The sequence below is a fragment of the Propithecus coquereli genome, unplaced genomic scaffold (genome assembly GCF_000956105.1).
Source record: "Propithecus coquereli isolate 6110/MARCELLA unplaced genomic scaffold, Pcoq_1.0 Scaffold491, whole genome shotgun sequence".
NCBI lineage: Eukaryota > Metazoa > Chordata > Mammalia > Primates > Indriidae > Propithecus > Propithecus coquereli.
In genome coordinates, this window is record NW_012150741.1 from 535245 (window position 1) to 548552 (window position 13308).

General features: G+C 52.0%; 1 protein-coding gene across 2 annotated transcripts in view; it reads left to right on the forward strand.

Annotated features, from left to right (window-relative positions):
* The window catches only part of LGR6 (leucine-rich repeat containing G protein-coupled receptor 6), a 113725-nt gene that overhangs the window by 76736 nt on the left and 23681 nt on the right, over positions 1-13308 (forward strand). Inside the window, exon 6 of one of the 2 annotated variants that reach the window (XM_012655906.1) lies at positions 764-835. The exons of the other annotated variant lie outside the window; for it this stretch is intronic. Coding sequence (XP_012511360.1) covers positions 764-835 — 72 coding nt within the window. The remainder of the gene's footprint in view (positions 1-763; positions 836-13308) is intronic. 2 annotated transcript variants of the gene reach the window in all.

The window sequence follows — 13308 nt, forward strand, 5'->3', positions numbered from 1 at the left end:
TTATATTTTCTTCTAGGCTTGGAACTTTGCCTGTATTTGTATCCTTCCTTTTCTCCATCTGTTTCTCCGTTGTACGTGTGCGTAATCGCCGTGCCGTTTGTTTTTTCTGGCTTGTGCTTGGATAGCTCTTCCCGGGGGTTCCAGCTGCATCACCGTTGGGTGCACCCCTTCTTCTGGAATGGCCTTCCCTCCGCTTGTGCGGTTCGCCTGTCCTTCAAGGCCCTGCTCTGGATCACCACCTCTATAAAGCCTTCCTTGATTCCTCTGGCCTCACCAATCTCTCTGTCCTCTGAGCTTGTCTGCAGCTCTCTCCAGTTGTAACAAAAAGCTTAGCCTTTAATTATATGTTGTCTGCAGTGGTTTGCTATTGGCTGCCACAGGCTCGTCTGCCCACTGAGTCAGGCAGGCTGGGTCCCGGGGAGCAGGGCCATGGCCGAAGCCTCAGACTTGAGTCTGTCTGACGTCGGGCCTGTCTGCTAGAGCTTAGTGGGTGCTTGCTTTAGCCTTGGCCTGGGGCTCTCCTCTCCCTTTTTTTTTCAAAGGAAGTCAAAATGGGGAAGCCTGTGGTCAATCCAGTCTTCGAGATTATGGCTTCAGAAGTCAGTCTTGGCCAGTCAGTGCGTTCCCGGAGACAAAGGGCTGGACCACTGGGGTCATTCTGTCCATGCTCCTGCTTCCGCTTTCCTACTCAAGTCGCCACTCTCCCGTCCCCGGGGCCCCGTGCTGTGGGCCCCGTGCTGATGTGTCTCTCCTTCCCACGCAGGCATCTGCACAACAACCGCATCCAGCGTCTGGGAACCCACAGCTTTGAGGGGCTGCACAATCTGGAGACACTGTGAGTGTTGGAGTCGTGGTCAGACGCTGTCCTGCCTGGTGATGGAAACCTGGCGTCCCGGGCTGGGGGGAGTGGACAGAGGGCAGGACTGGAATGCTGGGATCTGGCCCCACGCTTGCTCACCCACATGCTCCTCCCCGGCACTGTCCCTGGAATGTCACTCTGAATGAATTCCTTCCTCCTCCAGGTGGGCAGAATGTGCTATCTGGGGGTTCGGAATGGCCCAGGGAGTGGGAACCTAGGATCCCTGCTGGCAGAGGCCACCAAATAATGAAAATTTTGGACAGGAGTGGGAAATGCAAAGAAAAGCTCAAGGAATTAGAACGTTAAGCCTGGGAATAGCAGGCTCGAGGGTGGGGCTGGGGCCGACTTGATGGCAGTTTCGACATCTGTTTAGGGTGGCTGCTGACAGGAGAGTAATACCAGGGAGCAATGCGGGGACTGTTTGCCGGTGGATCTAACTAGCTCCATGACTAGTGGGGAGATGGCCCACTCAGCGCTCCGGCCTGACTATAAAAAGCACCCGAGCTGTTGACTCTTAAACAGCCATATTATTCACACATCATCATCCTGGAATTCAGCTAAGGTCAGAATGCACCCAAACCCTCCCGTCATTTCCTCTGGAGTCCCGCCAGCCCCCGCAGAGTGGGCCGAGCGGGCCCCACTTGAGCAAACAACTGGCTGGGCTCTCAAGTGTGGCTGGCCATGCCGGCTGGGGTCCCTCAGCTCCCATGAGGGCATGGGCCGCCACGGCCACCTGGTGCAGGCTCAGGATGGGGTGCTGGGGAGAGAAGGCCTCCCAGGTGATCAAGTGTGAGCCACTGAGGTTGGGGAAGGGCTCACGGTATCCGAGGGATGGTCACAGCTCCTCTTGCGCCACTCCCCGCTACACCTCTCCCTCCACCCATAACCAATGCCCCCCGGTCTCACCACCCACACACACCCCAGAGCATCGCTACCCAGGCGAGGGATTTGCAAGATCCAAAGCAGGGGAGGAGAAAATGCTGGGAGACAAGCTGTGACCTGGGAAGCACCGTGTTGGGGAAAACCATTTGGCAGAAACGGTCCCGGGAGGCCTCGGCCGTCAGCGTTTGTGGTTGTCAGGGAAAGGGAATGGGGAGGCCGAGGCCAAAGCTCCGCTCCTCTCCCCTGTGCAATACGCAGGAGCACGGCTGCGCTCCTGGGCTCGGCCCGAGCAGAAGACACGCAGAGCCGGGCCTGTGCTTCCTCCAGCTGCCGGGGGCTGGGAAGCGGGGTGTGCGGACGGCCCCGGCCCGGAGGGAGGAAAGTCAGAACCTCTCCCTGCCACCGTGTGTGACTTGGGCTATGTGTTCCACTCTCTAGCTGTCATGGACAGCTGGACAGTACTGCCGGACAGTCTGGCCCACTCGGTCAACACATAAGGACACTGGTGGCCAGGGAGGTGGCGTGGCTCACCCAGAGCACCACCCTCAGTTCGCGCCAGAGCAGAGCTGGGGTGTGTTGACGTGAAACATACAGCAAAGTCCCTAGGGCAGTGTCCTGCTGTCCTCCCTCGTCTGGGTCAAATGTGAGCCGTGTGAGTCCGCTGTTGCTCGGCGCGGGGTTCCTGACTGTAAGAGCCGGTCCCTGTCCTGGAAAAGCCCATGCCCGCAGCCCCCTCCCCAGCAGCCGCGAGAGCTCTCGGGCAGCGCGTGGGCAGGAGGGAGTCCAATGCCGTGGGCCCTGGTGCGTGGGCGCTGTTAGCCCTGCTGGGAAGTCAGGTGGGGAGGGGGCACACACACTGGGTGTGGGTTGGCACCTCTAAAAAGCCGACTAGCAGCTGTTTCTTCACTTTTGGGGCACGCTGCCTAATTCTTTCTCAATTAGCCACTGGATTGCTGCGCAGGGCATTTGGCTCGGCTGTGCTGGCGGCATTACAGAGCGATCCTGCCGCGGAGCGCCCACCGTACCTCTCGTCTACGGGCGCGCTTGACTCCATCCGCAAAGCCCAGGCCTGCACCCACTTTACAGATGGGAAAGCCAAGGCTAAGAAACGAGAGAAAGCTCCCCCACTCGATGGTGTGGAGGCAGAGTAGCCTGGTGGCGAAGCCCTTGGTGTCACACAGCCTGGGGTACGATGCCAGTTCTACCAGCTGTGGGACTTTGGTCAAGTCATTTGCCTCTGTGAGTCTCAGTTTTCTAGTCCGCAGCATAATGCCACTAGGAAGACTGCTCTCGCAGGGGCAGAATGTGGATTAAGCGAGATGATGTGTGTGAAGTTCCCACAGAGCCGGGCGGAGGAACCTGCCCTGCACTCCCCTCCCTTCCCCACCCCCTCCTCTGCGGGCTGCATCTCAACAACTCCCCTTTCCGCCCCACCCTTGAGGGGTAGGCTCTTCTTCCAACTTTTGATCTCCAATTAAAGGGGGAAAAGTGTGTTCTTTATCCTCAATCCCCCAGAGCATTTGCTGGGGAGCCTGTAGGGGCAGCCAGGTTGGGGGCTGGAAGCGGGAGGAGTAGCTGGGAGAATAAAAGGAGAAAGAGATGATAGTCAAACCTTTTAATTGTTGCATAATTGGCACGCTTTGCAGCCTCAGTTATTACTCCAGAGCTTTTCATGTGAACTTCTCACTGGAAGGGTATTTCTCCCTCAGGCCCCATAAATCTCTGCCACTTAGACCTCTCTCATCTCCGGCGCGGAGGGAAGATCAAACCCCTGTGGCCCAAGCTGTGGTTTGGCTGGAGCTGTGGTTTGGCTCGTCTGCAGACTCCCAGGGGAGAGCGCGGCCCCCGGCCATACCACCTGGGGAGGAGGGGCCCGGTGCGGGCACGCACGCGCGTGGGCACACAGGCACCCCGAGCCGCACGGCCGACCGTGCACACACGAAGTGCACATGCCACACGGCTCAAGGCCTACACGACCCTCACTCCACATAGACACCCCCACCCCGCACCCCAGCACAGCACAGAGATGCCCACTGCAAATGTGTCTGCGGCAACACGGCCTCTGTTACGCCCTCAGCTCTGGAAACCAGGCTGCCTGGCTTCCAACCCCAGCTCTGCCTCTGCAAGCTGGTCACCTTTGTGAGCCTTGCTTTCTCATCTGCACAATGGGCTACCTCAAAGGTGAGGAGTCAGAGAGAGAGCGGCATGTATAATACTATGCTCTCTTTTACTCTAAAAGAGCCAGGCAATTCCAATGCTTTGGGTAGGGTTCAGGGCCGGGCACTGTTAAGCCCTCTGTCCTACTGACTAGAATAAACCATGCAAACGCCACATGGGCCCCTGGGCACAAACCTCGCTACCCTCTGAGGAAGTCTGGCCTCAGAGGAAAGAGGCTCCCAGGACATTTCTCCTGATATAGTCATCACCATTGCAGACTTTGCCAAGAAACCTCAGCCAGAGGCAGACAGGACATGCTCTGTCCTGCACCCACAGCTCCCAGGCCCGCAGTGAGGATGACCCACGCCTTGTTGAGAAATTCAGAACAGAGCTGGTCCAGCCCCAGCGCATGAAGCCATATTTCCCCCACTTCCCAGATCAGACCAAATCCGGAGATTTGGGGCGAGCCGCCCAAGTCGCCGTAGTCGGTGAGTGGCGGTGAACTGCTAGAAGCCACACCTTTTGCTGCATAATACGTTGCTCCGTTCAGCACCAGCTCCCTCAAGGTCAAATCAATCACAGGACTTCCCAGGTATCTAGGCTGAGAAATAAGAGAAAGCACAATGGAGAACAATTCTGGGGAGGTTCTCCCGGGAGGTCTCGGGGGCCTGAAACAGGTGCATGTGCCCCTGGGTCCATGCCTGGAAATGTGTGCTTGGAGGCCGCGGGGAGCTATTCCAGCCTGACAGCTATTGACCCTCGAATTCCCAGCTATACTGAACAATAAAATCTTTGTGAGAAAAAAAAAAAAGCTCTAGCCACCCCAGTGACATCCGGAGGGTCCCACCCTCACTCCCTAGATCTGGGAACTGGATATCTGCTTCTCAACTGGAACCCAGAGGAGGCAGGGTTCAGGATGGATCTGGGGACAACAGTGCATCACCTCCCTTGGGCCTCGGCGGTGATCTCTGGGCCTTGTTAGAACCTCATTAAACAAATCAAGCCCAACGGGAGCCCCTGCTCGCTGGACATTTCCCTCTGGAGGAGAGCCTGGGGCCCAGTGTGAACAGACACTTCCTGGCCTCAGCTCCCTCTCTAAATCAGGACCAGCATTCAACAGGGATCTTGGATCGGAGGAGGGCACGGCAGGAATTTATAGAATTCTGCCTTATAATATGAAATTGTACATTCCGTGTTAAAGCTCCTCTGGTCACAGATGCTCCAGTGACCTGTTTCCATGGAACATTTTTACTGTAACAGCAGCCGTGGCTGGGAAATGTTCCTCTGTCTCTGTGTCATTGAAACCACTATTACCAACAGGTTTCATGCTAAACTGGTTCTGACTTGGTCCTGAAAATATCCGGCCACTCCTCATTCCTGGCCCTGGGGGGTCAGCCTTTGGCCAGGGACACACAGATTTCCACTGAGGTTCTCTCAGGGCCCGGAGTTCTTCCTGGGGTAGAACGAGGATTGGACCTGAATAGGCAGACTTGGATTCAAATCCTGGCTCTGCCACCAGTGTGTGACATGTACAAGTCACTTGACCTCTCAAGAGCCTCCGTTTCCACAAATGGAAAACAGGGATAGCATTTTATAATTCAGAGCATTGTTGCAAGGATCACATTAAATGAGATAACTTCACACAATGCCTAGAACACCATAGGTGCTTAATTGATGTTGGCTTTCTCTTCCTGTCCTCCCATTTAGTGTTGGGTGGAACGTGCCCTAGAGTGGTGGAAGGTTGTTACCCAGAGGTGTCATTTCGCAGTGTACATGCTATGACTCATCTCCTCTGTAGGACGGAGAGGAATTCCCAGGCAGTCAGGGCATGGCTCCTGTGTTAGTTTCCTGTGGCCGCCATAATAAATTACCACAAACCTGGTGGCTTAAAAAACCCCAGCAATTTATTCTCTCATAGTTCTAGATGTCAGAAGTCCAAAAGCCAAGTGTTGGCAGGGTTGGTTCCTTGTGAAGGATTTGAGGCAGAATCCGTTCCTTTCCTCTGTCCTAGCTTCTGGTGACAGTCCTTGGCATTCCTTGACTTGCAGACTCACCACTGCAGCCTCTGCCCGCATTTTCATGCTGCCTTTCGTGTGTGTCGTCTCTTCTTCTTATGCGAACACTTGTTGGATTTAGGGCCCACCCTATTAATCCAGGATGATCTCATCCCAAGATCCCTAACTTAATTCCTTCTGCAAAGGCCGTCTTTCCAAGTAAGGTCACGTGCACAGGTACCAGGGTTTAGGGCTTGGACGTATCTTTTGAGGGCTGCAGTTCAACCCACTACAGCTGCCCACTGGCAGGCTCTGTGGCAAAGCCCTCTGGGGACAGACTAACGGGTGGGAAAGAGGCCCAGATGAATCTTGTCAATTTTACCTTCTTATCTCAAGGAGAGTACTGATCATTCCACCAGGCACTGGGCAGATAACAATTTCCTGCAGTTAAGAGAATTAGAACTAATTTTTTCCCAAATATTATTTCATCTCGTATGTCATTTATCCCCCCAACCACTCGCTAAGGAAGACAAGGCAGGAATTGTGTATTCTCATGTTACAGATGGGGAAGCCAAGGCAGAGAGTAGATGCCTTGCTCAAGGTCACCCAGCTTAATTAAAAGCCAGGATTTGAACTTGGGTTTCTTCGCCGTTGGCCCAGCGTCAGCCCATCAGCCACCTGCCTCTCGAGACTCAGGATCGAGGAACTCTCTCCTCACCAGTTCTTAATCGTCTTACATTTGTGGGTTTATTAGCTGCAAATTTGTGGGGTTTTGTGGCTTATAGAGGAATTTATTGTTCCATATAAAACATTTTTTCTGGCTTCCCCCGCAGAACCACTAATGATTTTTAACAGGCAGAAAATTGAGCTGCCCGATGAGTCTGTCTTGCGTTCCGTGGCCGTGACAAGTTATTAATAGCTCTTCCCAGCACATCGTCCCCTTTCCCATCGCCCTGGTGTCGGGGTAGCCAAGGTCACCGCTCCTGTCACTGCTGGCCCTGCCTCCCCAGCTGGCAGTGGAGCCAAAACTTCCGCTGTGAACTCTGCGCCCCCTCCCCGACCGCTCCCAGGCGCCCCAGCCAGCTGCTCTGGGACCGGCGGCGGGAAGGGAGGTTAAGGGGAGCCGGGAGCTTGGCAGGTTCCTCAGCCGATGCCATGGAGAGAAAATGTGGTCAGGTCTGGCCCTCGCGTATCTGTAGGAAGGAGGAGCTGGCAAGCATGAACGATTACCGCTCTCTTTGCTTCTGTGTCTTTGGATCCACTCATTCCAGAATATTTACTGAGTTTCCACTATGCGCCAGGCCATCCTTATAGGCACTGGGAAAACGTTTATGAGCAGCAAACGTGTAGCCCCTGCTATCACGGAGACTACAGGGTTCTAGACCAGAAGTCCCGAGTTCTTTCAAATTTATCACTAACGTACTGTTCCCAGCATTTCTGACTTCATCGCCCTGACCCCTTAACTCTGGCGTGCATGCCCCAAGGCTCAACTTCTATTTACACTCTCTCCTCTGTGTTCTCATCCAGTCTCCTGGCTTTCAAGACTGTATTTGCTGATGACCCAAGCCTGGACCTGTCTCCTGAACTCCAGACTTAAATATCCAAGGGCCTTCCTCACGTGCTCAGATGGATACTTGACACACATCCAAACCGAGCCTGGAGGCTTCCCCTGAACCCATCCCACCAGAAGTCTTCCCCGGCTGGGTGATGGCAGCTTTACTCTTGCTGTTACTCGGGTCCAAACCTTGGAGTCATTCAAAACAACTCTTTTTCTCTCAAATCCCACATTCAAGCTGTCAGCAAACTCCTTTGGCTCCACTTTTAAAATATATTAAGAATCTGAGCTGGGTGCAGTGGTTCACACCTGTAATCCCAGCACTTTGGGAGGCCAAGGCAGGAGGATGGCTTGAGCCCAGGCATTTGGGATTACAGTGAGCTATGATCATGCAGTATTGCACTCTGTTGTCTGGGCAACAGAGCGAGACCCTGTCTCTCAAAAAAAAAAAGGAGTCGGACCACTTGTCAACCCTCCACTGCTACCACACCAGTCCGAGCCACCATCATTCTGTCACCTGGGTTATTGCAACGGCCTCTTATCTGTTCACTCTGTCTTCATTCGTGTCACCCTACAATCTATTTTCAACACAATGGCCAGAGTGACTCTTTACAAATACAAATGAGATTATGTTACTTTTCTGTTCAAAACTCTCTAGTGGTTTCCCATAATACTCCAGAAAAAAGCCGAAGTTCTACACTGGCCTACAAGGCCTCGAATGCTGTGAGCCCTGCTACCTCTCTGGCCTCGCCCCTTCCTCAATCTACTGCAGGCACAATGGCCTCCTTGAGTACAACCAGGTTTACTCCTGCCGCAGGACCTTTGCACTGGCAGTACCCTTTGTCTGGAATGTTCTTTTCACCATTATCCACATGATTTACTTCCTCACCTCCTGCAAGACTTTGCTCAAATTTCATCTTTTTAGTGAGGTCCTGCCTGATCACCACTTAGCAACCTCCATGCCTAGCACTCTCCATTTTCTACTCAATTTTTTTCCATAGCACTTAACACAATCCGATATCCTAATTTATTTACTTACTTGTTTACTTAATTTAGTTGCCTGTCTCCTACGTCTTTATGAGTTTCGTTCTCTTTTGTGTTTGTAGTGCCTGATCTAGGCGGCTGGCACAGGGAAGGAACTCAGATGTCCCAGGTGTTCTAAGTTGGAGAAGTGCCCTGAAGGTGGACCGAACCCACTGGGAGGTCCCTCAGCCCTACCTTGGGACAAGGTCACCTTCCCATAAGCCCAGTCGTTCAGAACTGCAGGTTCTGAACCTGCAGCTTTTGACCAACGAGTTGGGGTCACTAGGAAAGATCCTCAGGCCACAGTCTGCTGTGCCCAGGAGCACCTCAGAGCCTTCAGGTCCCCTGAATTATCGGTTCCCCGGCATCCAGGTGAGAGGGGTGTTGCCCACGGGATCTGATTACATCCAGAGGACTGGGCCCTGTTCCGGGTATCACAGAAAGTGACCAGGACTTTCCTGGGGAGGCGGTAAGAACATGAAGTGTCTACAGCATGAGGTTCAAAGAACGGGGCAGAAGCCCTGGGTGGAGCGTGATGATCGTCTTTGGAGGACGTAGGACACATGTTTTATGGCTTCCCAGCTGACAGGATGAGGGCCAGGGAGGAAGTGGAGGTGGCACTCTAGTTTAGGATGAGGAAGGATTGCTTAATCTGTAGAGTGGCCCAACAGTGGCAGCACTGGACACCCAGCACCGTCAGTGGGGGCCGTGCCATTTAGATAGTCCCAGCAGAAACCAGATCCCCGTCTGGCCGGATCTCGGAGAGGACTTCTGCTGTGGGGCGGGTTGGACAACTTCCTTTCACCCCCTCCACCCTGCCCAGGCTCCTTGATCCCAGGTGCTTCATTAGGGCGGCGCAACAAGCATTCTTGGTATCAGAGCAACTTCCGTTAAAACCAGCATGGCTGTGGCTTCAGGTAGATTCTGAAGTTTCTCTCTGGCAAGGAAGAGAATGCAGGTGGAAGGAAAGAGGGTGTGTCTGTGTCTCTCAATAGAAACTGATGACAATTTTACTAATTGTTGCATTTATTAATGGGTGGCCTTTTATGTAGGTTGTTTAGAAGGTAAAACAATACCATTAGTCATGAAGTTTTTTTGGTTTCTGGCTCCCCAAGTCATCTGCCCCAAGCACGTGGAGTCCCATTTAAGACAGAGGCTCCGTCTGCAGTGTGGGAAAAACAATTAAGACATGAATTCATCGCGCTGGCCTGCCTTTGTTCCAGGCCTTTGGGAGATAAAAGTGGTTCCGAGTTTACAATCTATCAGAAATGTCCTTGTTTTGTGTTTCACGCTGGGGAGCGAGGCTCACTCACATTCCCCCATGTGCCCTTATCTACGATCTAGTCATAAACACAAATATTAGCCTGTAGAATAAAAATGTTAGTGGAAGCCAATTAATGATATTCATCTCTCTTAATTGCTGTGAAAAGTGGATGGACCAACTTGTGTGCTGACTGCTGTCGTGTGTGAAGAATGGAAGTGTCTGTTCTAGCGTCTCATGTCTAGTAAAAGGAAGAGGTAAAAGGAATTGGCATTATTTGAACATCTACTCTGCACCAGCCTCTGGACCAGGTGAACAGAGCTCTCATTTACAGGTGAAGAAACAAGGTGAGAAAACGACGTGAGTTGTTCAAGGTGATCCTGTTGGCGCCCAGAAGACGACAGCTCTTTCTACCCAATACAGACGCACAAAAAGACATCTGACCGCCAAATCGTGACCATCTGGCTTTGATAGACTTACCAGCACCTGAAGAAACTGCTACAGAAGCCCCATCCTCTCCCCATAAACTTTTTTCTTAGCCCTGCTATTCGGAGCCTGGCCAGTATCCAAGTCTGTAGCACGTGGGACAGTGTTTTTAACTGGGAGCCAAGAGGCCTGGGTTTGAGTCCTGGCTCTGGGACTTGCAGCGATTGTCCTTCTCTGCAGTCCCCAGTTTCCTCCTCAGTAAAAGGAAGGGCCTGGATGGGAGGGCTGTAAAGTCCTGCCAGCTCTGTCCTGCGAATCTATGGTGATGCTGCCCAGAGATCTCAGGAGTTGGCCATTTCTACACAGCCTAATGGAACGGAGAGAATTGGAGATGTGGGCCCATTAGCGCCGGGGCTGTCTTCTCTGCTGCTTTGACTGACTGATCGACTGATCGCGTGGCTTCGCCATCAGCTTTGACTGGATTTGGCTAGAAATGGCTAAGCAGACGAAAGGGCGGATTAGCCACCGACAGCTGCAGCACCAGGCTGTGCTCTGGCTAGAGCTGGGAATGGTTTCTCTTTAACCTCAGCCCTTCCCCATCTCCTTCCAGCTCCGGGAGCAGCAGACAGAACAATGAACTCTTCCTGGGATCCTAGCTGACTCTGGGCTATTAAAGACAATAGACCATAAAGCCATGGACGAGTTTTCCAGCTAAAGTTTAGGTGTCATAAACCACCCCGAGATGGAAGATTCAGACAGAGCCTGGGGCCGGGGGAGGCCCTCCCTGCAGTCACTGAGAGTCTGCATATTAAACTCTAATCCCAAAGAAAAAGACCGGCCCTGAACAGCCAGCTACTGAAGCCAAAGGAGTCCTCGTCTCAAGACCTTGCACTGCGAGTCAAAGGATCATCTTCGACCACGAACATTCACATATGCGGCCCTGCGCCGGGGCTGCAGGAGGTCCAAAAGGGACCCCGCATACTTCCTGATTCCACAAGCTTCCTGTCTCATGGGGAAGACAATATGCAGGCAGATAACTCAGCCCTGAGTTTGGACTGCCTGGGCTTCCATCCTAGCTCTTCCGTTACTAGCTGTGGAACTGTGGTCAAGGGATCACCTCCCTCTGTGCCTGAGTTTCTCATCTGCAAAATGGAGGTCATTATAGTACCTAGCTCAAAGTGTTGGCATGGGAATTAAACGAATTAATATATGTAAATCACCTAGAGCCACAACTGTTATGTGGTAATGACTATTATCACCTCCGCCGCCATTGCCAGTCTAGTGCTCTGCCTGCAGAGGAAGAAAACACCAGAAAGTGCTGAGAGAGTGAATCATTCGGACTACAGGGGTGGGGTGAGATTCAGGGAGAAAGATACATTTGAGCCGTGCTTCAAAGGATGATTACGATTTCAGCAGCTGAGGATGTGGGGACAGGGCATCCAGGCTGAGGGCGTGAGGGGCACAATAGCTACGCAAGGGTGTGAAAATGACGTGACCCATTGAGAGCTGAAATGGCAGGTGACGCTGAAGGATTAGTTAAGGGCATCAGCTTTTTCCAGATTTTTCAGTAGCAGAGTGACAGAGTCAGTTTTGCTTTGTTTATTATTTATTTATTTATTTATTTTTAGAGACAAAGTCTTGCTCTGTTGCCCAGGCTGGAGTGCAGTGGCATCATCATAGCTCACTGCGGCCTCAAACTCCTGGGCTCAAGTGATCCTCCTGCCTCGGTCTACCGAGTAGCTAGGACTACAGGTGTGTGCCACCATGCCTGGCTACTATTTTTATTTTTTGGAGAGATGGGGGTCTCTCTATATTGCCCAGGCTGCTCTTGAACTCCTGGCCTCAAGTGATCCTCCTGCCTTGACCTCCCAAAGTGATGGGATTACAGATGTGAGATACCACACTCCACCAGTTTTGCATTAAAGAAAGATCTTTCTGGCAGATGTGCAGTAGCTAAGAGTGTGGTTCAGATCCTGGCTGTGACACTGAATTAGTTAGGTAGCCTAAATTGCCGTAACAAATAGACCAAAACATGTATAATGGTACAAACACAATAGAAGTTTATTTCTGGATCATGTAACAGTCCAAGGAGGATGTTTGCTCTTGGCGGGTGGCCCTCCTCCATGTGATGACTCAGGGACCTGGTTTCTTGGGATCTTGCCATCCCCAGGGCCTCATTGTTTTTGGCATCCAGCTGGTGGCAGGGTAGACAGACCATGGAGGAGAGAGGTTGGCTATTTTATAGATCTTGGGCTAGAAGTGGTACGCATCACTCTGCCCACCTTCTTGTGTGAGATTCTAGTCGTGTGGCCACACCTACTGCAAAGGAATCTGGGAAATACACTCTAGCGCCAGTCCTGGCTATTCCTCCTACTACAGTAAGATAGCGGCACCCTTACAACGAATTGATCACAACCCACAACCAGCTACAGGTTTTTATGTTCCTTATTCACTCCCACTGCTTCACGTGACAAGCCTAAAAAAACCAAAAAAAAGACAACAGCACTGTCCAATAGAACTTTCTGCAACGACGGAAATGCTGTAGATCTGTGCTTCCAGTATGATAGCTGCTAGCTACATGTTGCTGTTGAGCACTTGGAATGTGGATGGTGAAACTGGGAGCTGAGTTTTTAATTTTATTTACTTGTAATTAATTTAAATAGCCACACATGGCTAGTGGCTATGGTATTAGTGCAGCTACAAAGAAAGGAGAGAGTAGATACTGACTAACATGGTCTCTGCTGCAGCCGTCTATTATTAATATTATAGGTGATTGAGCAACTAATTTAATCTCCCTGTGTCTCACTTAACCTCAATTGTAAATGGATTTAATAGTATCTCAAGGGTATGGTTAAGGGTCTAGTTAAGGTATAGTATCTTCAGGCTGTTGTGATGATTAAGAGATGATTCAGGGAAAGCAGTTAGTGGCTGGCACACAGGATGGCCTGGAGGCAAGGACACCAGATAGGAAGTGTACAGGTGTCCAGGGCACCCTCAAGCCTTACCTTCAAATGCTGCCCTCTGCTCCAACCAGGCTATATCGCTTGCTCTCCGCCAAATACAACTCCACAGCACTCACCTCCTCTGAATCATGCTCTCTGTACGTGATCCGCCCACCCCTTCCTATTGAAATTCTGTGTTGCCATCAAGA